This window comes from Podarcis gaigeae (genome assembly GCF_964106915.1).
Source record: "Podarcis gaigeae genome assembly, chromosome: 2".
Classification (NCBI taxonomy): domain Eukaryota; kingdom Metazoa; phylum Chordata; class Lepidosauria; order Squamata; family Lacertidae; genus Podarcis; species Podarcis gaigeae.
The window spans coordinates 32,964,417-32,991,653 of record NC_139679.1 but is presented as its reverse complement, the minus strand read 5'-3'; the positions used below and the strand labels follow the sequence as shown (position 1 = coordinate 32,991,653).

At 44.5% G+C, this 27,237-nt stretch overlaps 1 protein-coding gene across 1 annotated transcript; it reads left to right on the top strand.

Annotated features, from left to right (window-relative positions):
- Positions 1-4,387: 4,387 nt before the first annotated feature.
- Positions 4,388-21,467, top strand: NOTUM (notum, palmitoleoyl-protein carboxylesterase). The gene is given in 12 exon segments (XM_083727895.1): positions 4,388-4,620; positions 4,622-5,260; positions 6,483-6,535; positions 7,917-8,012; positions 10,784-10,844; positions 11,820-11,878; positions 15,632-15,734; positions 17,390-17,581; positions 17,931-18,031; positions 18,515-18,662; positions 19,283-19,330; positions 20,179-21,467. Coding segments are annotated over 12 exon segments (1,926 nt in total). The 5' UTR covers positions 4,388-4,501; the 3' UTR covers positions 20,486-21,467.
- The last annotated feature ends 5,770 nt before the right edge of the window (positions 21,468-27,237 follow it).

The following is a 27,237-nucleotide window of genomic DNA, read 5'->3' as shown; positions in this document are numbered from 1 at the left end:
TAATAATAATAATAATAATATTTATACCCCGCCCACCTGGCTGGGTTTCCCCAGCTACTCTGGCTGGCTTCCAGCAGAATATTAAAATACAATGATTCATCAAATATTAAAAGCTTCCCTATCAGTACTTTTACATGTGGCTTAAACCTATTTTGTAAATTGGCATATATAGCCAACACTTTGGAATTGCTAAAGTAACATAATTTATTATAGGACCATATGCAAGTATTCTAGTGATGATGTGAGAAACAAGTGGTGCCATCATACCAGCTTTGGGAACAAATTCCCAGACTATCCCTGTACCTTTATCTCTACCATCTGAAGTTTAGACTGACACATTTAAGGTTCCATCTTGTTTACAATGTCCTCCTCCTTGCACTTTCTCTGGATTTCAAGGCTCAAGGTCATCTTGGAAGTATTTTCTGAGAATAAAGGGTCAAGTATGGCTTCTTTATTTCTCCAACTAGTTTATTAGCTAGGACTATATAACTTTTCAATTGTGAATGTACTAGGCATGGAAAAGTAGGCATTTAGAGTAGATGTAGGTTTAACTGTTTTGTAAACATTGATTAAACATATGTAAACATTAATTAAAAAAATTATTGAAGGCAACTTTTTGTTGAAGTTCAGCAAACTGTGTATTGGGCACCAAATGCAAAATTAATGTCCTACCATAGCTCTTGTCTGACAGCAGGAATGCTTAGTCTGTGGCCTCTGTTGTTGGATTCCAGTGCCAATTAGCTTAGCCAACATGGCCAATGGTCAAAGGTTCTAAGAGTTGCAGTCCAATATCTGGAGAACCTCAGCTTTCCCATTCCTGTCTTGTAAGTGATGAACATGGGTATAATTAATGCTGATCATATAGGAGACACCCTGGACAAGACACTAGAAAGATATATATAGGGAGGAAGCGAGGAAAGGAAGATGCAATAGCTCAGGGATGGGCAACCTATGTCCCTCCAAATGTTTTGTTAGACCACAACTCCCATCGTCCTCAACCATTGGCAATGAAGGCTGTTGGTTATGGGTGTTGGAGAGCCAGAGGTTCCTAATTCCTGCCATAGCTAAGTTGTAGTGCACATGGGAACTCCCAGGTTCCATTGCTGATGTAATCGATTAAAGCAGAGGTGAGCAACTTGCAGTCCTTGGCCTAATTTCATGCAGGTGGGGGTGGGGGGCAGACCCAGAAGGAAATGAAGGGAGGAGTTGGAATGGATGCAGCAATGGAGAGATGTCTTCTGCAAGGGAGGAGAGAGAAGGGGATGTCCGAAAGAAAGAATGGCCCTTTCTACTATTGGCTGTAATGTCACTAATCATTGGTTTTGACCTCACCCAGTACCAGCACAAACACACACACTTACCCCACAAGGACAGTGGGGGGGGGGGGAGCCTACCATGCAAGAGTTGAACACCTCAACTGCTGCTGTCCATCAGAATATGCAACAATGAACTAGATAAATCAGTGGTCTGATTCAGCATAAGGTAATCCGTACATTAACAGAACACAGAACTTGCCAATGGAGGACTTGTCTTCTGATTACATCTTACATTATACTGTAAGATGTCACCATAAGACTATTATACAGAAAAAAGGAAACATTTGGTTCTTCTAATAAACTGAAAGAGGACTGGTTGCTTGCATAAAAAAGGCCTGCACAGCCAGAGCTTGTTTCCTCATCCACTTTGAATTTGGGATGGCCCCCATCTTCTGTCTGAAGCATACAGCTGTTTTCTATTTTGCATCAGAAAGTGGCACATCCTTATAAGAACTGTATTACTTCTGTTAGAACAGCACTCTTTGAAGTAACTTGAGTCGAATTATCCATGATGCAGGATTCAAGAAATGCCTCCAATTTCCAAGGGCATGTAATAATCAGAACTGTTATAAAGAGGTTAAAGGTCACATTTCATATCCAGCACCACTTCTAATTTGAAATAGTTGTATAAAATTAGAAGCATCGGGGCACAGAGGAGGGGAAAGGGGACTACAACCTGGAGCTCATTACAGTTCTGAAGAGAGATGAATTCATCAGGGAAAAGATGAATACACCCTACATAATTCATTTTTGGTCTTATTTTGTACACTCCACTGATATCTAATTGATGAGGAACTGGTAAAAAATCTTTAGATAGATAGATCCTTCAGAGCCACCTTTAGGGGTATGTCACCTTTAGGGGATATTTAGTTGCACTGACCCTCAAATAAAATAGGTTGTGCTATGGCTGACCCCTATGCCCACCAAACCTAACTTATTCATATACACACTCCCTGCATATTCCAGTCGTCACCCAAGGCTGTACTCATTTATGTGAGCTCAGACTTAGTATCACATTCATGACTGAATGGGAGGATAAGTGGCTACTAAAGTGATGGGTTGGGTATGATTTGACAAGAACATTTTGGCCACTCCACCACTGATCTTCACTGGTGAGGTTTTCCACTGGTGTTATTGGGAGGAGTTCTTCCAGTATCTTAAGTTCCACCAGTGTTGCAGGGCTTCTGCCAGATTCTAGAGCCCCTCGGCTGACAAAACACAAGCAGAGGATAATTGCAGCCTTAATATATTAGTCAGATGATCAGATGAAAGTCTTTTGATTGACTAAAAATATTGATTGATTGATTAATTGGGTAGACCGGTTTCTGGAAAAAAGTATTGTCAATACAAGTATTTATAAAAACTGCAGATAGCAAATGCTGTCTTCTAAGACATTCCCTCCCTTTTCCCATGCACAGAAGGCAATGCTTCTACTAAAATACACTTCTCCATCAACCTAAAAGATGCTTCTGCTTCAGATCTATTCCTTTTACCAATATGAGAATATGTGCACATTTCAGCAAACAACTGATTGACAAGAACCCATAAAATTAAGATTTCTCTAACTGGGTATCAGTTAGCAACACCCAGATGATGTTAAGCAGACTTATTCCATCCTGCTTCTCCAAACCCAGACCTGCAGTTCTTCCTAAGCGCCAGCATTTGAACAGCTTCACTCTCCGGCATCAGGGACAGCCTAGGCCTGGCTCCTTAAACAAGTACGGTAAGTAAGTTGCCTGACCAGCAGTCCAGCACTTGAGAAACGAACAAGCCTTTAGCAGAGCTTAGAGGACTCCCTTCCAGGGCAGGGAGTTTAGCCATCACCAGCAGCTCTTATTTATTAATGTTACATTTATATCCCCACTTTTCCCTTACACTATTCTCTCCCTCCCCATCCTCACAGCAGCCCTGTGAGGTAGGCCGGTCTGGCAAGCTGCGACTGGCCCAAGATCAGACAGTGAGCTTCTCGCCTGAGTGGGGATTTGAACTTTGGTCTTCCAGGCCCTAGTCCAACATTTTAATCCGTGCACCACAGCGGGTTTCTTAGGGGGCAGATTATTACTCATAAACCCAACGAAACCTGCAAGTTTTGAGGCAAATACTTCTGAATGCCAGTGGCATGAGAAGCCTTGCTCTGAACACCAGATACTGAGGACAAACAAGGAGGGCGGGCTGGGCCTCGAAAGAGGCCTCCAGTTCGCCATTGTTGGAAGGCACGGGGAAGGCTGTGGAACTCTTTAGGGACACTCATCTAACCCCAGTAGGCCGCTTCTTGTGCCCTCGTGTTGGGGAAGGGAGTCCTGGAAGCAACTAGGCCTGGACGGTCACCCATTCCCAGCCCCTACTCTCCTTCCGTGGTTCACGCAAGCAAAGTTTTGCTCGCTCCTCCTCACAAACACGGTAGCACGTGAAAGCCGACCGGGCCGCCTGGCGCAGCACGTGGCTGGAGAACCCCGGGAAAGGAAGCGAGCGGGCCACACAGCGCTGGGGAGCCCGATCTGCGTGGGGAGTCCCCGAGGGAGACCCCCCAGTACGGGGGGGTCAGAGCCGGATCCCCGCTGGGAGGGGGGTATCCCCAGGCGAGGGGGGTTGGGTTGCGGCCGTCCAGCCCCAGTGGCAATGCCCCAGGCCTTAAGGGCTACTTGTTCTGCCTCGGCGCCCCCCCTCCAATACCACAGCACAGCCCCCCGCCTGCAGCCAACAAGAGGCAGCCAGTCTTTTCATCCCTGTGCGCACACCGCAGCTGGGGCGCGGGGGGCCTCGCAGGAGGATGGAGGGGGGGGAGAGGCGGACGGAAGGGAGGACTTCAAAGCCCCGCTTGCCTCATCCCTCCTCCATCCTCGGCGGCAGCCAGCCCCTTGGAGCGGCGCCCCGCGATGCTGGGCGGGAGGTGGCGAAGGTGTTTTTGGCACTCGCCGGGCGTCTCTTCAGACGGGACGGGAGGGGAAGTTGCGGGGGGGGGGAGAGAGAAAGGAGGGCGGCCGGCAGAGCGACGTCTGTCGGCTGGGAAATGAAAGTCAAGCCTCGGAACGCCCCCCACCCCTCGTTTCTGGTCCTCCTCGTGCGGTGGGGTGGGGGCGGAGAGGAGGGGGCGGGGATTGGCCGGCTGCTGCCGCCGCCCCACGCGGCGCCGGGGCTGGCGGCGCCCCCGGCGGGCTCCCCGTGCACTCCGTGCCCCTCTTGTCATGTTTGTGGTTTGGGACGAGGCGGCGAGTCCGTGCACCAAGAAAAGCCGCGCGCCCTCCAGCCCCGCCGCAGACCCCGGACAGCGCGGGCCCCGAGCACCGGCTTCCGCTCCCTACGCCGCTTTGCTCGCCGCTCCTTCGAGCCAAGGAGACGGGTCCAGAGCTGCCAGACCCTCGGCGAGGCGAGACGAGGAGCAGGCACAGGCCGGAGCCCCCCAACCGAAAGCCCGCCAAGCGCCGCCCGCCAAGGGCCGCCAGGGGCAGAGCGCGCACCCCTCCGCTGCCTCTGCCGTCGCAGCAGCAGCAGCAGCCGCCCGAGGCCAGGCGAGCAAGCGCCGATCGGCCGTCCAGCAAAGCGGTGGGCTGCGCTCACCGGCTCCCTCTCATCCTTCCCAACAGGTGGCTCCGCGTCGCCATGGGCAGAGGGGCCGTGCAGATGCTGCTGCTCTTGGGGCTGCTGCACTGGGGCCCCGGCGGGGAGGGCAGAAAAAGCTGGAGGCGGCGTGGGCAGCAGCAGCAGCAGCAGCAACAACAACAACCGGCGGCGGGTCGGGAGCGGAGCGAGGCGGCTGGGCAGCCGGTGGAGAGCTTCCCATTGGACTTTACCGCTGTGGAGGGCAACATGGACAGTTTCATGGCTCAGATCAAGAGCCTGGCGCAGTCGCTGTACCCTTGCTCGGCGCAGAATCTGCACCAGGAGCTGAGGCTACACATGCTGCTCAACAGCTCGGTCACCTGCAACGACGGCAGCCCCGCCGGGTGAGTGCACATGCCAAGCCTGACCCTTCTGCGATCTCCTTGCTTCGTCCCTGGCCCTTCAGGCACCTCCCCTTAGCCCATCTTCGTGGCTCCTGTGCTTAGTAGGAAGCAAAGAAACGTCTAAGAAAATAGAGCCCTTCTCCATCCTCTCTGCTTCTTTGCTGTCTCTTTTAATTTGTGCGCACAAACCCACTTCCATCGGCGTGTGCTTTTGTGCTCTCCCGTTCCGTGCCCAACAGTTTTTCTTTTCTCAAGTTCATACCACTAAGAGTAAGAATCGGAGATGAACTTACTCTTAAACCTGTGCCTGAGGGCAGACAGAGCAAAAGTAGAAGTGGGTAGTAGGAAGAGAAAACTTTTTTGAATGCACCTATTGTTTTTTTCTTATTTTCCCTCATCACTTATTTTCCCTCATCCTTGTATATGCTAGATTTCCTTATACAGTAGTCTCAAGTTAGTAGCTCTCCCTTATTCCGAGGAATATGCTCTAGTCCAGAAAACCGGGGCTTTGCAAAGCAGAGTAGATAAAAAAAAGTTATCTCCCAGCAGTATAGTTCCTTGGAACTCTGTAGAATAGTCATTGAAGCTCTGCGGTGCCCCTGTTGTCTTTTAGATCTCAGTTCAGCTACCACAGCCCCTCTAGTATGAGCTGCTTTCTGAAACAAGAACTCTCTGAGTTCTCAAACTAGCTCCACGCAGACTCTCTGTGTATGTGCTGAGCAAACATGGATAACATCACCCGCTTCTTTGTAAAGCACCATTTCTGCAGAGGGGATGCTTGACAGAGCACGCACACGACTGTTTACTATTAATACCATTTGCTGGTCCCTCTCTGCTCCTTAGTACTTCAAAAGTGCTGAAACAATCCTTCCTAGTGTTCAAGCTCTGCTTCCACCATGTGGCCTTTGCTAAGAATGCAGCCAGTAACAGGTGGAATAACTCTTTCCTGCCTGGAAATACTTAGGAATGCTAGGAATTTGTTTAATGCATTTATTTTGGAGCAAGATGAAAGCCTGGCTCAGGGTCCCCGAGAAGGCCCTTTGATCAGACTTCGTTTGGAGCTCCTCTGACAGCCGTCCTGTTTCTTTCTCTTGTTCTTTAACCAAGTATTTTATGTAACCCTCTTGATATTATAATGAGTTGGTGTATCAAAGGGCTTGTGGCTGAGTGAGCCAGTCTCCCTAATTAAGTTCACGCTGCCTTCTGTTTGTTTTTATTTTAGCTACTACCTCAAAGAATCGAAAGGCAGTAGAAGGTGGCTGCTTTTCCTGGAAGGTGAGCTTGAGTTTTCTTTTAATTTATTTAAGCAAAGTTCAATCATTTTAGGCTCTTTTTGTAAAAAGTCGAGGGATTGCGGAAGAGCTTCCCAGCTGCTTTCTTCAAAGACTTATAGCGAGTGCTGGCTGCCTTCACTATAACCAATGTCTCCATCCTTTCCCCCCTTTTACGGTTTCATATGCCATGCCACCTGGAGGTTTGCTGGCAGCCTAACTACTCACCAAACTTTAATCAAAGCTACTTAGTCAATCTACTTCTTGCTGTTGTTTGCTTGCAATGTTACTTTTGGCGTTGTATTTCCTAGGTTTCAATGCATACATGCAGTAAGTCTCCAAACAGATTTTGGTCTACACATATATGCTGTTTTCTCTAATTTTCTTCTGCGTAATATGAAATAAATTAACTGGTACTTACATTCTGGTCCTGAACTCATCATCTGTTTGGAAATGTCCCATTGCTTTTGATGGTACTGTGGTCCAAGAAATAGTGTTTTCAAAATTTTGCAAGCGACTGTATGAAACTGTGGCTAAGATTTATCGTTATTAATATAGTTACTTTTCACTACAGTATTTGTTACTAAAAAAACAAAACAAAAAACCATTTTGCATGTTTTTGCCATGCAAACATCTCAGCTACATAATTCTCTGCAGTTTACAGAAGTAGTGTTCTTTGGGTAATCGGTACTAAACACATGTGAGGTAGATGGAGCCACATAGAGAAACAAGCATTTTGGGGTGCTTCTGCATAATAGTGCAAATCCAGGCCTGGTTGAAAGGTTGGACGTGCCTTTTCAGGCTCCTCAGAATATTAAATATAAGTTTGGCTAGATCTAAAACCGGAAGGCATCAGATTAATTCTCAGGAAAGTTAGATGTTGCTGAAAAGGCTTGTGGAAGTTAGCAAAATGTTCATAGGAGCACTTCAAGGCAGATCATGCTTTGGAAATGATGGCAACCTACCTTTTGAACAGCCTTATGCTGTAAGTGGCTTTTTATTTTACAGCACATACTGCTTTTAAATTGCACTATATTCAGAGATAGCACTGTGCAATGCAATCCTGCGCATGCAGTAAGGAACACTGTGTTCAGTTGGGGTTTCTTGGAGGGAAGCGTGCATAGTATCACAGTCTTAAAGTCACAACAGGGTCCCACTATCACATTATGCTGGATATTATGTAAGTGTTATTATGCTTTTTGAAAATCCCACTGCACTATAAACCCTACTCTGTGGAACCAGGATGAGTAAAAAAATAAATTCTTTCAATTAACATAATGACACTAATAGTTTCTTATGCAAACTACAGTCTAAAAAGATGTAATAAGTGAAACAGGATGAAATGGACACTATCCGATTCTTGCTTTGCTTCCTTTCTGAATCAGGAGGCTGGTACTGCTTCAACAGAGAGAACTGCAATACTCGGTATGAAACAATGAGGAGACTTATGAGCTCCAAGGAGTGGCCCACTACCAGAACTGGTAAATTCTTTATTCTCACCAACCTGGGATTTACTCTATTAATTATACATTGCTTCTACTTTCTACGTTTTAGTTTACTGGAGCGCCTTCCTGCTTCATTAAGTCCAAACCATGACAGCAGTGAAGCAGCATTTCATAATGCCATTTTAAATCAAACAGAGGAGACACTTCATGGTGCAGTTGCCACTGTGGAGAAAGTCCAGCCCTGTGCCCTAGCATTGCTGACTTATCTGCAGTCAAGGAAGGATCATGGAACAGAGCTTTCTCTGCAGATCTGAGGGTGCACTTATCGGAGGGTATGCTGCCCAGACCTGATATAAGGGCAGTTAACATATTGTAATGAGATGTTATTACAGTGTGAGTATTATTGAAATGAAGTGTTTTATCTGGACTGCTATGTCACATTTTGAAATATTTTTTTAGTAGGCTTTTTTTACGGTGATGCTTTGATAAGTGTTCCTTTCATTGTCTTCCTATTCTTGGCTTGGATACCTCTGTGTGGGAAATAGCATTAAAAATTCAAATTGTTATAAAAATAGACTTATACTGTTTCTAGAAATCAGGAATGCTAATTTATATTGCATCTGACAGCAGGGCAGTACATATTCAAACAATGTGAATGAGAACTGAAGATAACTTTAAAGTAATATCTTTTTCTTTTTTCTTTTTAAGTTCTGCATCAGTTCCCCCCTCCTTTTAGTTTTGATTCTTTTTGTTTTTGTCTGTATTGTCCTTTTATAAATAGCTATCATTATTTTTAATGGTGAAGAGCCACCTGATTGGAAGTGTATTGGACACCTGGGGGAAGCGGGACGCGGGTGGCGCTGTGGGTAAAAGCTCTGTGCCTAGGACTTGTTGATTGTAAGGTTGGCAGTTCGAATCCCTGCAGCGGGGTGAGCTCCCGTCATTCGGTCCCAGCTCCTGCCCACCTAGCAGTTCGAAAGCACCCCTAAGTGCAAGTAGATAAATAGGTACCGCTTTATAGTGGGAAGGTAAACGGCGTTTCCGTGTGCGGCATGGGTGCTGGCTCACCAGTGCAGCTTTGTCACGCTGGCCACGTGACCCGGAAGTGTCTTCGGACGGCGCCGGCTCCCGGCCTCTTAAGTGAGATGAGCACACAACCCTAGAGTCGGTCACGACTGGCCCGTACGGGCAGAGTTACCTTTACCTTTACCTTTTAGCCACCTGATTGGAAGTGTATTGGACACCTGGGGGAAGAGCACACCTGGGAATAGCGACCCATGAACACTTTCTGTGTTCGTACCTTCAGTAAAGTGGGCAGCGATGATAGTGACTCCCTCATCAGTTGCCTGTAGGGATTGCAATGAGTTGTAAATCTCCTAAATAAGTCATAAATCTTCAAGATATGCAGAGAGACCTGTTAAGCAAATTCTACCAGAGGCTTGTTCAAGCCTGCATTCATCTCTCTGGCTCCAGGAAACACAAACATCCCATAGGGTGTTATTCAGGGAGGGTGAAGTAGATGGCACATTGTGAGCAGACACCGGAGGACTAAAGCTATCCGTTATTTTCCTTGCTTAGCACATTTACATCATCACAGGTATAAGCACTAGTTCAGAAAAACATCTGGCAGCCATGGGGGCTGGGATCAGGTATTGGCATAGCTGTCAACTTTTCCATTTTCTTGCGAGGAATCCTATTCAGAATATGGGAATTTCCCTTTAAAAAAGGAAAACGTTGACAGCTATGGGTAGTGGTTTTTGGCCAGCACTTACAGTTGGTGTTGGGACCTCACTGCCTAATTCAGCCTTCCACATCCTGTTATCTTCCAGATGTGTGGAACTCCAATTTCCCATCAACCCCAACCAGCAAGACCAATGGACAGGGATTATCAGATGCAGCCTTTCTCAACCTTGGGTCCCCATATGTTTTTGGCCTACAACTCCCATGATCCCTAGCTCACAGGACCAGTGGTCAGGGATGATGGGAGTTGTAGGCAAAAAACATCTGAGGACCCAAGGTTGAGAAAGCCTGCATAGAATCATAGAATTGTAGAGTTGGAAGGGACTCTGAGGATCATCTGGTCCAACCTCCTGCAATTCAGGAATATGCAGCTGTCCCATACGGGGATCGAACCTGCAACCTTGGCACTATCAGCACCATGCTCTAACCAGCTGAGCTATACAGGCTGATAAGCATTGTAGTTCAACAATTTCCAGAGGATCACAAGTTCCCGTTTCTGTTTTTTAAAAAATTCTGCATAATACTGTTGTCTCTTTGGATGGAGAGATTTGGAAAAAAGATAGGGATCCTACATCTTTAATTCTTGTATACTTCATACTCTAGTGAAATATCCAACTCTATGATTCTATGTGTATGCATCTGCTTATTTGCCTGGAGTAGGAATTAGCTTCTTATTTGAAATTTTAGAGTTTCAGTTTGGGAAGTGTATAATTTGTATCATTTTACTTCAGCCTCTCTTTCTTGATTCCCTTCCTCTTCTCTATTCCTTTAATGGCACAAACATGGATACATTAGGGGAGGATTTATTGGATACACTGTATTCTTTTAAATTCTGAGAAACTAGGAAATAATTTATTGTCTGCACTTTATTCTTGCAAATGCTGAGACCCACATACATAAGGCATGGGCCAGATTAAAGGCCTGTTCTTGGAGAGATGTGTACAAAGTCCTTGCCTCTTTAGCATCTTTTGCTATTCTGTTACTTTCAAATGTCCTCCACACATTGCTGCTTTGATATCTGACAGATGTTTTTCTTTTTGAATATATTTTTATTCTCCCATCTACAGGAACTGGTATTCTGTCATCGCAACCAGAGGAAAATCCACACTGGTGGAATGCAAACATGGTGTAAGTAGGGGAATGATTGTGTGAGTTGGGAGGAACACAACAGATGTGATGAAGCAAGCAATATACAGGGACTGGAATCAAAGTCCTTTGTGGCTGTAAAATGTCAAAATGGGTAGGATAGCATAATTGACAACTTCAGTTTGTTTATTTGAGGGTATTTGTACCCCATCTACTAACCAAAGTTTTCAAGGCGGCTTACAATATATTTCAAACACAGTAAAAGAGATGGTGGTACAAATGTCACTACAGCAAAGCAAAAAGCCCACCATCCCTTTGTTCTCTGATGTTCCAGCAAATGCCATCCTATATAGTCAAATCTCCTGGCTATTGAAGCAGCTAGAGTTCTATATAGTCCAGGAAGTCTTCACTGGGTGGCTGGTGCTGATGTCTCTCACAGCCCCAACCCTAGTGGTAGACACAGGAGGTACTGGGTGGAGCAAAGATGCTACCATGCCTTCATTTGCATTATATTCGGGAAGAGAAACTAGATGGAGAAAACAAGAATACCCCCCAAAAGCTTCTTCATTGATGTAGGAACATGGCGGGCAGATAAGGGTTTGGGACTACTTAAAAGTATGACATGGTTGCCGTAGCAAACACTGGCAGTATGTAAGGGGCTGGCACATGTCTCCATGCGTGCTGTGGACATGCACCAAGCTGCAAGTTGTGACATATATCTGCATTTGGGCATGTGTGTTTCCTTTTTAGGCTTTATGCCTTTATCATGACAGTGGTACACAGGGATATGTGCCTGCTTTGCAAAGTGTAAAACACACTGTTAATGTCCGTTAAACAAACACAGTGCCCCTTGAGTGAGTTCTTTCTGGGAGTATCCAGCTGGTACCATGAGATTTGAATGGGCATGAAATTGGTTTCTTTCCGACTCCCTTTGGGTTTAATTTGCTTGACCCCTGCTTCACCCCTCCCTGCATGTCAGAGGAATAATGGCGCTCACATATCTCTTGTCTCTTGCAGTTTCATCCCCTATTGCTCAAGCGATGTCTGGAGCGGAGCCTCTGCCAGGATTGAGAAAAGTGAGTGCTTCTGATAGGCTCCTGCTGCCAGACAGACATTATGCATTAAAGGGGATATGGCCCAGCTTCTCTACAGTTATGCAAATAAAGAAATGGTTCTTGCCAATGGGCAGGAAGGAATAATAAATATTCTCCGGATAAAACATCCGCTTGCTAACTCTGCTTTGTCATGGTTCAGAGCCCCATCACGCAGCAGTAGCCTGAAGGGAATAGCTGCATCCTGAATGTCTGAGGCCCAGCCAGTCTGTTTAGCTAAATGTCCCCCACTCCTCCCCACTCCCCCCCCCCCGCAGCAGCCAGGATTTGGTAGGGAAGAACTAAACAATGCCAGGATTCACAGACTGAATCATGAATGCTCCCAAGGATGGGTTTGAGGGACTTGATCACCTAAACCTATCACCAAAAAATGACACAGAGAGGCCAGAGAAAAACTGTATTTTGATGGATGTTGACCTAAATGCAGTTCAAAGGTTTGGGGCTACCAGCATCGTTGGCTCAGTAGATCAAGTTTGGGGAAGCTTTGACTCTTCAGATGTTACTAATCTGCAACTCCCATCAGCTCCTGCAAGCGTAGTCAATGGCCATGGATAATGGGAGCAGCAGTTAAGCAACATCTGGAAGGGCAATGGTTTTCCCACAGCTGCAGCAGTTCAAATCTGAATCCTATTATAGTCCTTTCCTCTCATTAATTCGCTGGTCTCTTCAGGATGACTCTTTTCCTCTTGGTGGCAACTGCTGATACCTTGGCTTGTCGGGTGCCTCTGGTAAAAAGATAGGGCTCCCTCATGAACTTTTAATACCCTTGCAGGAGAGGGAGCTTCAGAAGCTGGCATGACAAGGTCCACCTGCTGAAATTCCCTCTTCTACAAGGTTGTTTAGAGCAGTGTTTCCCAACCTTTTTCCGACTGTGGCCCATTTCCAATCCTGTTTCCTTCCTGTGCCCCCCTCTGGTGTAGCCAAGGAGGGGGTATGGGGGGCAGCCCCCCCCAAATAAGTAAAAATCATTACAAATCTAAGGTTCTCTCCCCCAACTTAAACCCTGGCTACGCCCATGCCCCTCCATCCTACCAGTAGAAAGGTAGCTATTTAAATGTTTTGTTTGTAAATAGAATGTGCATTATTTATCATTTATACAAAATACAATTACTGGTACATAAAATGATAGGAACATAATGAAATATTGTTGAAGCAGAAAAACATAGAATCATAGAGCTAGAAGGGACCCCATCTTTCTAGTGCAACGCAGGAAACTCAGCTAAAGCATCCATGACAGATGGCCACCCAACCTCTGCTTAGAAACCAGAACCTCCCGAGAGAGGTCCATCTTCCATGTATTATAAAAAGCAAACAACACTTATTTGACCCCAGTCATCTGACACAGAGGGGGAAACCTACAGATATAGTCCAAAAGGTGCACAGGGAGTTCTATATATATGGGAGAATTTTAAAAAGCAAGTGGTCCTCACTGATCTGGTGCAAAAAGATCTTGTCACCTGGAGGAGCCCGGGCTGCCTAGATAAAGCACTATAGTCCCACACAGCCTTACCCAGGAGTGAACTCAGTGTGGTTTTCTTCTGAGTAGACACTTAGTTATTTACTAGATGCTAGTCAGCAGCACCAGACGATCCCGCTTGGCTAGGCGCTGGGATGGATTTCACCCCATGCCTTGCAGAGCCGGGCTGACACTGCTGACGGGCCCTGCACCCCTAGGCAACATCCAAAGGCCCCGATCCTGCTAGACGCTGGGGTGGATTGTATCCTGTTCCTCGTAGAGTCTGGCCCAGCACTGGCAACAGCAACAAGCAGCTCTGGCTCGCCCAGACTTGCCCATTCCACCCCACCACCGTACTTACCTGACCTGCTTGTGATTGGCCAAGTGGATAGCTAGCCAATCAGGATTTAAAAAACTAAAAAGATTTTTTTTTAATTTACTTCTCACTTCCCTTTGTGGCCCCCTACCCTTGTGCTGTGCCCCACCTTTACACATTTTTCACCTGTGGCCCCTTTAGACTATCCTGGGGGGCCCCCAGGGGGGCCATATGGCCCGCCGATTGGGAAACACTGGTTTAGAGGCACAGGGGTGCTGTCTCTTTTACCCTACTACAGTGATACCTCGGGTTACATACACTTCAGGTTACATACGCTTTAGGTTACAGGCGCTTCAGGTTACAGACTCCGCTAACCCAGAAATAGTACCTCGGGTTAAGAACTTTGCTTCAGGATGAGAACAGAAATCATGCACCAGCGGTGTGGCGGCAGCAGAGGCTAAAGCTAAAGTGGTGCTTCAGGTTAAGAACAGTTTCAGGTTAAGAACAGACCTCCAGAACAAATTAAGTACTTAACCCAAGGTACCACTGTAATAATGTATCACAACATAACAGTCCTGCATGAGAATACTTAACATTTCACTATCCTGCCTCTTATAACAGTACAAGGTTAACATCTGGTTCAATGAAGCATTTCTGACATAAAAAAGGACAGAGAGAAAAAAAAAACAATATCCTTTATTCCAACAGACTATTTCAGTCAGTCAGCATTTTTGAAGTGGGTTGAGCAGATCTACTGCCTTGACTTCAGAGACATCGATAGAGGAAGTTATTTGAGCCACCAGTTTTGAGAGGGTGAGCAGATTCAACTGCCTTATCTGTATTTCCTTAAGAAAGAGTTTCTTGAAATACTTCAGGAACAAAGGATATTGTTTTTCCCCCCTTACACTGCTGATCTTGGTGTTTCCCAAGTAGCATTGGTCCTCAGGTGAGCACCATGGTAGCTATAAATTTGAACTGCAGGCGCATCTAGTGCTTCCACTGGCCTTGTGTGTAACTTCAGAGAGCCAGGATTGGTTGCCACCGTTTTAGGCTGTGTGTTTGTATCTTTTCTCTTTGCCTTAAAGACAACAAAGGGATTTCTGATACATTAAAAACTTGACAGTTCCCCTACGGCATAAGCTTTCACCACATAGGTAAATAAAAAACCAATAATAATGGATCTTCACTTGTTATGTTGTGGAAGGTTGTTGAGCTGCTTTTCTGTCTTTTGCCTAGAGGTGGTAGCATTTCAGAGATGGAAGATATAACCTTGTGCAAAATTACGTTCTAGTGATTTTAGGGCTGAGACGTCAGGTGACGAAAGATACTGAGTTCTGCTAGCAGAAACCCACACAAGAGCCTCTGCTTGTGAAGTGGGACTTTCCTCTATCCCACGAAATTGCCTTGGCGGAGACGTATTAGAAGGACAAGCCGGGACAGTGTGCAGGAGAAAGAGAGGGGAAGATGGTTCTGTCTGGCAAGCTGAAATGCTCATGCTGATGGAACAATTGCTATAGCACTTTGTTAATTCTTCTCAGTACACCTGAGGTACATGGCTAGACCCACAAGCACCAGCCAGGTTCCCACAGAATTTTGTTTGCAACAGAACTATTTTTAAAAACAAAATTTAATTACATTTACATTCTGCCTCCCCTTCAAGGAGTTCAAGGCAGCACCCACAGTCTTCCCCACTCGACTTCATCCTTGCAACAAGGTTAGGCTGAGAGATACTGAGTGGCCCAAGGTTACCCAGAAAGCTTCAAGTCTGAGTGGTGACCCTGCTCTCCCAGGTCCTAGTCTGAGACTCTATAAAGATGTTGTCTGTTCTTCCAATTCATATAGGCCACAAGCCTTCAGTGGAGAGGAATGGGAAAATGTTTTAACAAAACAGCAGCTTAAGCAATTTTGTTTACTGTGAACTTTTTTCTTTTCCTCCTCCCCACAGATGAATTTGTCTTCATGGGTGCCCTTATCATTCAAGAGGTTGTAAAAGAGTTGGTGGGAAAAGGTCTTGGGAATGCCAAAGTCCTCCTACTAGCAGGAAGCAGGTGTGTGTATACAAGGACTGTCTAGAAAGTGTCTGTCTGTCTGTCTGTCTGTCTGTCTGTCTGTCTGTCTCTCTCTCTCTCTCTCTCTCTCTCTCTCTCTGTGTGTGTGTGTGTGTGTGTGTGTGTGTGTGTATGGGGGAAGATTGCCGATTGACTGGTTGGTGATGGACATGACTTTTATACCACAGGCCCCCTTGCCCTCTTGATGGAAAAAAGTGCTGAAATTAACAAAGGCTACCTTTATCTTGATTTCTGCATATTTGTGATTGTCCTACTTTGTGGTGTTAGAAGATGCATTTCAATATGCTTCTTGAACAGTAGCAGCACTTTTGGGTAGGAAGAAGGGAGACTTCTGTGTGAGATTCCAGTAATGTCCACAACCGATGCTGTAATATTGGGGGTATCTGAACTGGTTATTACATTTGGGTAGTGGAATATATTGATGTCAAGGTGCTTGGGTTTATTCTCCTCAAATTAACCTTCCAACAGGTGATACAGCTCACTAGCTTAAAGTGGTAGATCTCTGGGTTGAGTGGCAGTAGATCAGCAAGGATTTTAGACTTTCAATTGTTTAACAGTAACAAGCACCAAATGAGCCCCGCCCCCTTCCCCCATCAAATTAGAATGCTGAAATAAAACTTGGGAGAACCATCAAAGGATTTTTATATGGGGGAACTGTGAGCTCAGATCAGTTATGATACCTAGGATAGAATCTTGTGCTCATAAGCAGTTCAGTGACAAAATGTCCAAGTGAGTATCTTTTGCACCTGTCTCCAGTGATAGCAGATTTTATTGAAATCCAAAGTAGATCCCACAAGCAGCCACTGTCTCTTCCAAGAAGTCATCTTGTTAGGTTAGGTCAGGAGTAGGCAGCCTAAGGCCCGGGGACCGGATCCGGCCCAGTCACCTTCTGAATCTGGCCCACAGACGGTCCAGGAATCAGTGTGTTTTTAAATTAGTAGAATCTCTGGGTTATTTGGGTGGCCTGCCTGGTGTTTTTACATGAGTAGAATGTGTGCTTTTATTCAAAATGCATCTCTGGGTTATTTGTGGGGCATAGGAATTAGTTTATATATTTTTTCCAAAATATAGTCCGGCCCACCACATGGTCTGAGGGACAGTGGACCGGCCCACAGCTGAAAAAGGTTGCTGGTTAGGTTTTCCAAGCACCCACCACTCCTTTAATTTCTAGAAAATGGAATTCTAGAGTTGGAAGGTGCATGAAGGTTGCAATTTTGCACCCTTTTACATGGGAGCAAACTGCATGCATAGGATTGCACTGTTAAGATAATGCAACCCTCTAAGGCAGGATTGGCACCATCCCAATCCTTTTATTCAGTAGCTTCCTATCTTGCCACATTCCTTAACAAATCAAAACAGTCATAGTGTTCTGTGCCGTTTTATTTGTCTGAAGCATCTTTGGAATCTAGCCAATATATAAGGTTAAAGGTTTAATTACAATCAAGCAGTAATTTTTGTTAAATAAAAAAATGCAAATGAGCACAATTTACAAAACAAGGCACACTAGAAGAGCACCCTATGAATCAGATGTGGATGACAGGTGTTTAGAGAATCATGGCCCTTCTGTAAGCAATCCTGAATATGTCTGTGGTTGTGTTACAGTCTCATTTGAAAGACTGATGCTGTCATTGCAGTGCTGGTGGAACGGGGGTGCTCCTGAATGTAGATCGAGTAGCTGAGCAGCTGGAAGAGATGGGGTATCCTGGAATTCAGGTCCGTGGCCTTGCAGACTCTGGATGGTTCTTGGACAATAAACAGTATCGTAGAACAGACTGCATTGATACCATAACCTGCGCCCCTACAGAAGCCATCAGGAGAGGAATTAGGTATTGAATTATTCTAAAGTATCCTTTTCAAGACTGGGCAGAGACACCTAGTCTTCCTTTCTTTTTGTAATTATAAGAAGTATCTATTACCTTTAGCTGCTGAAGTTCTATTTGGAAAAGAAATAGTATTAATGAAATGTGGCTGAGTAGAAAGTGTCCCCCCCCCCCAATAGTAAACTGGCACGAAAGTAAGACAAGTATAATTTTCTTCTTGCTGAAATGTATGATTTGTTCAGTTTGCAGCTCTGCTGCCCTCTGCTGTCTGTAATTTTTGTAACTTGCACATTTTTGGATCTCCACTGCAGAACAAGCTGCTGTAATTAACTCTTGTTATCATGTCATCTTTCAGGTATTGGAACGGACTTGTTCCTGAACGCTGCAAGATGCAGTTTAAAGAGGGAGAGGAATGGAATTGTTTCTTTGGCTATAAAATCTATCCCACACTGCGATGTAAGTATGAAACGGAGAGTTTTCTGCTTTCTGTTTGCTGATCTGAAATGCGCTTCAGAAGATTCCTCATTATCAGTATTAGCAAGGGCCAGCAGTGTCAACACATTGAAGACTTTAATGGATAGTCATGTGCCTTTTAACAGAAAGAATTTCTGACTCCCAGTTGCTTAGCAGTAGCAATAGCTAAGTGAATTGTTGGATTTGAATAAATATTACCACTCAGAATAGATGTTTCTTGAGATGCTGAAGGAATGCTGACAACTTAGTTTTATAAACAAAACCTACTACATTGTTAAGAAAGGATTCCATTCCCTATTGCAGTAACACACCAGAATCAAAATAACCTTGAAAGATAATAAAGTGTATTCTTAAATTTCTGCCTCACTGACTAAAATTGTGCATTTTAAGCTTTAGCTGATTAAACCAATGGAAGTTTGCATCCCTGATAATGGGGAAACCTTTCCTCAATTCTTCTTGCTGCAGGTCCTGTGTTTATAGTACAGTGGCTCTTCGATGAAGCCCAGCTCACCGTGGACAATGTACATTTGACTGGCCAGCCAGTGCAGGAGGGGCAGTGGCTATACATCCAGAATTTGGGTCGTGAACTTAGGAACACCCTTAAAGATGTGACGTTAGTCTTGCCTCTTCTCTTTCCTAAATACTTTCCAATATGTTCTTCTAAATATGTGGTCTGGAAACCACATTCTTTTTAAGATCACTGTGTGGTTTTTGTTTTGTTTTTAAATTGAGAACTTCCAATATCCTAACAATAAGGCTACATATACGCTATACATTTAAATCACCTTTCCCTGCCTCAAAGAATTCTGGGCACTGTAGTTGGTTAAGGGCTGCTGGGAATTGTAACTCTGTGAGGGGGTAAACTATGGTGCCCAGAATACTTTGTGGGAAATAATGTTTTTTGGATGCACTTTAAAGGTATAGTGTGGACTTAGCCTAAGACACTTTGTCAGATAAATTCTCGAATTACTGTCTACATTCATTCTGTGTTAGGAATCTGGTTTGTTTTGTAAGCCACCAAAAACAATTGGAGGAAATTTTGCTTGAAATTCGCTGCCGATCTTGTAGCAGCCACTGTGTCCAGTCACAGTTATCTCTACAAATAAAGCACAAGGATACCCAAAGCTGTATTGTGAGGAATGACCAAACACTGGGTTGCTGGGAAGGAAATGTATCAATATTTTGCATTGCTCCTATCACACCTATTCTATATCTTGTTCTTTTCTGCTTCAGTGCCAGCTTTGCTCCCGCTTGTTTGTCTCATGAGATCATCACACGCAAGTAAGTACCTAGGTTGGGGAGATGAACTCTCCCTCTTGCTTTGTACTTTCTCCTATTTGTGGGGGCTACGGTGCAGCCCTAGCCATGTCTACTGAGAAGTAAGTCCTATTGAATTCAGTGGGATGTACTCCCAGGGAAGTAGGGTTAGGATTATAGCCTTGGTACCGAAGAGAGCACCAGGGAAGACAGTTCCCCAGCCGCCCACTTGGGAAGGCTCACTAGAAAATGGCAAAAGGTCCTGATAAGCAGAAGTAATTGCTCCTACATCTTGAGGAAGTTCTTTAACCCTCTAGGAGCCAATGTAAGTTGGCTCCTGTGTTATCTCGCATTTGATTCTGGAAAGAATGACGCAGAGACCTCAGAGGCATTGCAGAATGCCCACATTCTCACCGATACTATTTCTGTGCTGCATCTGTCAAGAGCTTACTCTGTCCCCTTCCTTGCAGACGCATCACAATGGCATAATGCCTGCATGTGACTTAGGTCCATGTTCTTGGTGACCAGTGGGAGGAATTCAATGTAGCGCTGTGGCAATTGTTCCATCAGCGCAAGCATTTCAGCTTGCCAGGTGGAACAACCCCCCCATCCCTCTCCCCATGTGTTGTTCGCGGGGGGGGGGTGTTCTCCTGAACTTCCCCAATCCAATTGTGTGGGGCACCTGGGAAGGGAGGAACCCCATTAGTGGAAGTCTTTTTGCGAGCTTCCACTAGCAGAACACGTCGACGGAATCCCATGTTGAGCAGCTGTTCTTCTGATCACAGCCTTTCTATTTTGGAGCGTGCAAAAGGTTAAGCGCTAATGAACATGAACAATAACAGTGATGCAACTTGTGTGGTTTGTGTCTGCAGTCATTGGACAGACATCCAAGTGAAAGGGACCTCTTTACCCCGCGCCCTGCACTGCTGGGATCGCAGCCTCCACGACAGCAACAAGAATGGGAAAGCTCCGCTGAAAGGCTGCCCTGTCCATCTGATTGACAGCTGTCCCTGGCCACACTGCAACCCCTCATGCCCTACCATCCGGGACCAGTACACAGGACAAGAGATGAACGTGATCCAGTTTCTCATGCATATGGGGTTTGATGTGCAGAAGATGGCGCAGCAGCAGGGTCTGGAGCCCAGTAAACTGCTGGGGATGCTGAGTAGTGGTAGCTAGGAGAGTTTTCCACTAAGGAGGACTGCATGACTGCGTATAGAGCAGGAGCCTTTTAGCTCCCCTCTCAAACTTCCTGCCCTCCTTGCTCACTTTCATAACATAAGCATCTACACAGACACATACAGGCACAAGTCATGCACGCACACTCTGGCACAGTTAGTATTATCAGGATAAAATGAACACCAGTTGATTGAAATGTTACCTCTACTTCAGGGGACAGTCTCAGCTAAGCGTCACCTCTGTCTGCAATAATTCACTAACGGTCTGCAGGGAGCGCATAGAAATTCACGAACCCTCTCCAGAGTTAAAAGGACTGTATACGTTTTGCCTTTTCCGAGAACTTTTCACACCATGAGACTGACAACAAAAGGTGCTTTGGGGGGCAAAAAGAAAAGGACTGGATTATTTGTCCAATTAGAAATGATGAAGGTATAGCTGATTATATGACTTCCTGGAGGCCAGCATCTCACGATGTAACATAATAATGTACAAACCGAGCACACAGGCTAGAAAAGGACTTATCTTGTACTCAATTTACTTTTGTATTATTTTATAAAATGATTTTTATTAATTTTTAAAGAAATAAGCAAGAAATATAAGATTAATGATATTGTTTTGTAACATATTTTTTTAAATAATGAAGAAAAAAACACCTTGTGCTATTTTTTGGCAATGTGAAAATATTTATTTTAATATGTAAATGCTATTTATAAGGGCTGACCCAAGATATGCTCACATGTTGTTGTAAAGTTGTAAATACTTCTCCTTTGGAAAGGTTTTCCTTCTGATCACATATGTGTGAGAAAGGGCAAGGGTCAGCAGTGGCATTATTATTATTATTATTATTATTATTATTATTATTATTATTCAAATTGTTTATTAGATCCCCATGACTCTTTTGAAGTATGTTTCTTGTTGTTTGTGAAAGGGGGAAAGATTATCAACCACAGCCTCAGTAAAGAGCTTTTATCCTTCCTGCTCACCTACGTTCTCTCCATCTTTTGTTCAGAGAGGACTGTGTCCTTACCTGTGAATCAGATCCTGGAGATATCCCAGATAATTTCTGCCCTTAACAGTGGAGTAGCTGATTTGGATGTTACTGCTCAGAAATAGCCCATCACATTTCTTCTGTGCTGTTAAATTTCAGTTGCAGCATTATGTCATTAAAAGCTTCCATGCTTGTCAGGGTTGAGGGCTAATGCAAATTCCAGACTCCTTCCAACACCAAGCAAGGACTTGGCAGATATTCTGCAGTCATCTCTGGCTTGATTTCCAGGAACCAACTCACATCTGGTTGAGCCTTTTCTCTCTGGACTTTAAGGATATAATAATAATAATGGAAATGAAAGGAATAGAAAGGTGCCCAGACATATTATTTTTTTTCAGTTGCCAGGCACCCTCATATTATCAAATGAGTACATTATTGTCACCTCCCTCTAATTTACTTCAGATGGTCGGAAACAGAATCACATCACCATTGGTTACTACAGGTAAGCAATTTTGGTTTTGAGTCTCATAGGTCTTGCAAGCCCTTAATCTCCTGTACTCCTACACTAGCTAGGAAGCCCTAGTAGGTTAAAAGATAGGAGAAGATCAAGCTGTTGCAATGCACTTGACTATTTACTATCATAAGGATTGTTTATTTAAGACCAAATGCAAAAACTGAATCCATAAAGTTTTTTGTTTTAAAGGTAATGTACTACATGCCCTAGGCAGACAAATGGCAGAAAAGGGATGCAGGAGTTGTTGCCATTCCAGCTGATCACAAGGAAAGTAAATGCTGGGTTGGGTTATCCCAGTCAGCTAGTGGGGGGAGATGCAGCAGAAAAGGGCAGGGGAAAAAGCAGCCTTCAGTAATGCATAGTCAGCTGAGAGAGGCCACGAGTCTTGAAATGAACTGCCCCAGATCTTAGCTCAGTGATAGAGCACAAAAGGTCCAAGGATTTCCAGATAGGACTAGGAGAGACCCTAGTCTAACACCAGTGGTCAGCAACCTTTTTCAGCTGTGGGCCGGTCCACTGTCCCTCAGACCATGTGGTGGACCGGACTATATTTTTTGGGGAAAATATGAATGAATTCCTATGACCCACAAATAACCCAGAAATGCATTTTAAATAAAAGCACACATTCTACTCATGTAAAAACACCAGGCAGGCCCCACAAATAACCCAGAGATGCATTTTAAATAAAAGGACACATTCTACTCAAGTAAAAACATGCTGATTCCTGGACCATCCACAGGCCGGATTGAGAAGGCGATTGGGCTGCATCCGGCCCCCGGGCCTTAGTTTGCCTACCCCTGTCTAACACCTAGACTACCATGGCCAGGCAATGTTAACCATGCTGGAGCTAGTGGAAGCAAGGGACTGACTCTGTGAGGCACCTCTCATCATGTTCCTAGGGCAAAAGATGAGAATTGGTACTCCAGATTGTTTGAGTGGTAAGAAGGTCTGGCATCAAACAACAGAGGAAGGAAAGAAGCTATTTGATCGATCACAAAAATCTGATACAGAAGGATGCTGTTACCCTAGGACTTGACATCACAAGGCAGTGTGGGAAAGGGTAAAACAGGGTGTTCCTGGGTGGGGTGAGATGACAGAAATTGACTTGGGTGTCTTGTCTCAAGAAGGGAGAGAGCTAATTGCCTAAGGCAGGGATGGGTGACCTGCAGTTCCCCCAGATGTTATTGGACTCCAACTCCCATCAGCCACAGCCAGCAGGGCCAGTGGTCAGGGATGATGGGAGTTGTAGTCCAGTTACAGCTGCAAATTCTTGGGTCCTGGCCTAAAAGCATCAATTAAAGTGTCACTGATGACACTGCCTCTTTTCTCTCTGATTACCCCCATTTCCTATTTCTCCCTTTTTTATTCTCTTTATGAGTTCAAATATCAGCATTCAAAATCACACAGGGAGCCAACATGAGCTTGATGTAAAAAGTGAGGTTTGGATTTTGCTGCCCAACTCCCCATGAGACTCTTGCGTCCCCTACGTCCATGATTGGTCAGAGAAGAATGGATGAAGGCAAGACCCAGGGGAAAGCAAGGCAGATATTTATTTTTCTGTTGCAACAGAGTTCCCTCCCCTCCTTCCATGGAGGGAAATACCCTGAACAAAAGTGTGCAGGAACCTTTAAAGACTTTTGACATTGCCCAACCCCCTTAGCCAAAAACCACCCCAAAATTATCATACATCATAGGAGGCAGTCTACAGCAGAAATCCTGTCTGCCAGGATACCTGATAATGGTCACTGATTGCGTTACATGGGTAGCCTGGCCATTCTTTTGTAGTGGTTTATACTTTATTTCCTGAATCCAGGTCATAGGCTCACCCTATTCATATACAAATACACCCTTAAAACAGGATTTGTAAGCGAAAAGACAATGGGAAGTCTTCCCCTATTTGCCTCCCTTACTGCAGAGGAATATTTGAGGTCATTGGGAGAGTCAAAATGGCTTCAGGATTGCTCTTCTGGGGGACTTCCGGGTCGGCGCCATCGCCGAATGGCGGGCTCCCTCCGAGCTCCGGAGGGAGCCGGCTTGGCAGGGGCTGGGTCCTACCGCACCGGCGATGCGGGGACCCTTAAAAACCACGGCCAGATTGAGGCCGTGGACATGGAGACTCGGCTGGCACCGTTAGCGCCCTCCCGACTCGTGAAGGAGCCTTTTTAAAGGCTACGGATCGGGTGCCGGGGAGAAGCGTGGTGCTTTGAGTTCTCTGCTATCCCTGCCGAGCGCAGCCGCATGCCATCCGGCGGAGAGCGCTGACTTCTTCTATTGAAAATTCGGCTCTAAAGAAGAACCCGTGAGTAATTGGAATATGGACTAAAAAAAAAAGGGGATAAATTTTTAAAATTCGGAGCGAACGGGGGAGGTGGAAAAAAGGAAGTCAGCCTACCCCTAAATTGTAGAAGAGCCAAAACAAAGGACTGGACAACTAAGATCGAGTGTAACCTTATCTTGCCGAATCAGCAACTTCGCGAGGGAAAATTATAAGATTGAGCTGGAGGAGAAAAGTGGAATTGTTTTTTAAAAAAAGCAACCCCCCCGGAATCCCTGGAGCGATTCGTGAAACTGCCTGGAGAAAAGTGATGGAGGTTTTGACAGCTGTCAAAGAGCTGTCAAAAAGGAAGATTAAAATAGAGACTTTGTTATGAGGACTTTGCCAGTTATATTTGTTACAAATTGTATACAAACTGTTTTAAATATCGGTCAACAAGCTACTTGGTCTGGTGGATGTGATCCTGGAAGGGAACTTTGTTACCGCAATCCACCTAGAGGAGCCGAGGGACATTGCATGTGTTTTTCACAGGAAATGTGAACAGTTGAATGGAACTTTCAATCTCCTGGGAAACTGCAGGAATGGAACACTATTTTGTCTACAGAGGTCTACATACTACAGGAAACAATGGAACTATTTGTTGGAAAATGAAAGGAACATGATGTAATGCTTTGCTTCATGAACAACAAACCTCTGCAGAGACACTAGAAACTTTTGGAAAAAGAACATTTCTGTGGGAGAACAGAGAAATAAAAAGGAGGAGAATGATTGATAAGAACAAGGAAACAACAAGAACTGGACAGAACTGGGGGAACATTTGGGACATTTGGGATATTCAGGTTTGACAAGCTTATGGATACAAAATTGGAGTTTTTACTCCTGGATATAAAAACCTGGATAGAAGAAATGGGCCCTTATTTGATAGACTCCTTCTACGATTGGACATCCGTAATTAAAGACTGGCAAAGAATCGGAGGGATATAGTATAATGTGGGAACTCCAGGAAGATATTAGAAGTGGAGGGATAGGTGAAACGCAAAGGGGAAAGAGGGGAGGGAAAATTGGAATCCAAAGGCTGTAAAATTATTATTTACATTTATCTTATTTTCATCTGTACTATGTTTGAAAGGGGGAAACCCGTGGAAGGGTAAAGATCGATCTTAGGGGACGAGAATTTGGATAAATTGGGTTATTGACGAAGAGTGTAATTTGGGGATAAGAATTTGTTGAATTTAATTGCTTATTTGGAAGATTTGGAACACAAGAGGGGGTAGGGAGGGGAAGTCCTAGTTATTGGCAATAGATTGGATTTAATTTGCTTTGATTTGTTCTAATTTGGAAAACCTTAATAAAAATTATTATAAAAAAAAAAAAAAGGATTGCTCTTCTGTACTATTTCAGACACGTGGTTTATATATTTAGATATGTGTGCATTTGTGAATATTATATATTTGAGAACTTAGAATTCTTATAGCAAGCTAAAAAGGCCCCTTGGTGCAGATGTCCACCTTTCATTACACATTGAGGTCTGTACATGCAGCCAGCGACAGATGAGACAGAAAGATGGTACTAAGGTGCTCCCCTCTTATGTAATGGTCTTGCAATATCTGGCGGCCAAGACAGGTGGCCTCACTCGAATGGCACTGATAGTCTGGCATACTGTGAAAATTAGAATATTAAGGAGATGGGTGCATGAATGACAGCCTTCCAAAAACACTTTTGAGCTAAATATTTGGAGGGCTCCTGCAATTAATGGGTTGTTTGGTGTTCAAGTTTGGCCTAAACTTGAATGAATTAAATCCTTCCTCCTTTTTGCTCTAGCTCGTTATTCAACAGGTTAGCTGAAACCAGAATAGGGCAAACCTGGGACATTGATATGTTGAATATAAAAAGAAATGAAGGGCTTGTAACACAAAGCAAAAGTAATCGGAAGTAGAAAGTGTTTGTATTATCTTGGTCTCTCTAATCTGATGTCTAAAATATTGGACAAAATCTGGTGTGGGCTGTACATTGCTAACAGCGTTCCTGTTATGTATTCAATTTATTTTAATTTTTTTAAGGTACACAAAAAATAATTTTATATCATATTTCCCCTATATCAAAAGACATGAGTTTGAAATAACATCAATTTCAGTCTTTGCTTCAGTGTTTTGGAGTGGAAGACCATAACACTACAGAACAATCCAACCATAATCCAGCAATGGATTTCTATATAAGCAGCTGTCGTTAGCACTCTAAGGATAGGTAGCTGAGGGTTAAACAATAACCAGGAAATCCGGCCTGCAAGCAAACTGCTTTCTATGAGATTGTCAGGTCACCGTGCAGTCTATGATCCCTAGCCATGCTTGACTGAGAATGCTGCTCCAAACTATGAGAGGAGAAAAGAGAGTGCCCTGCCAGGTTGCTCTGCAAAATTACCTCCTGACCTCACAGCTCAGAGTATCATTTCAGGCCTCCACCTACTTACCCAGAGCAGAAGTAAGCTGGCATTGTCATCAGCCTACATCTACTCCAAGCAGAGTGCTGGTGTGCACCATTAAGTGTGAGCAGTAGCTTCAGGGATCAGTTTCTATGGAGGTGCCTCTGAAGCTACAGCTACCATTTGCCTGTAGGGGCAGGAGATAAGCTAACTTCCAGCTTCCCCACCTCCAAATCTGCAGACGTATCGGGGTTCATAGCTCAGTGGTAAAGCACACGTTTTGCATGCAGAAATCCCAGCTTCAATTCCTGGCATTTCAACTTTTTACAACAAAGATTAGAAAATATGGTAATTCAGGCCCTGCAAAACCCACTGCCAGTCAACAGTTGATAAGAGCAAGCCAAGAAGAAGAAGAAGAAGAAGAAGAAGAAGAAGAAGAAGAAGAAGTAGTTTTATTTATAACCTGCCCTCCCCAGCTAAAGCTGGGCTCAGAGCGGCTAACAACAGTAAAAATAACACAGTTTACATAAAATCATAAGCATTTAATTGAAATACA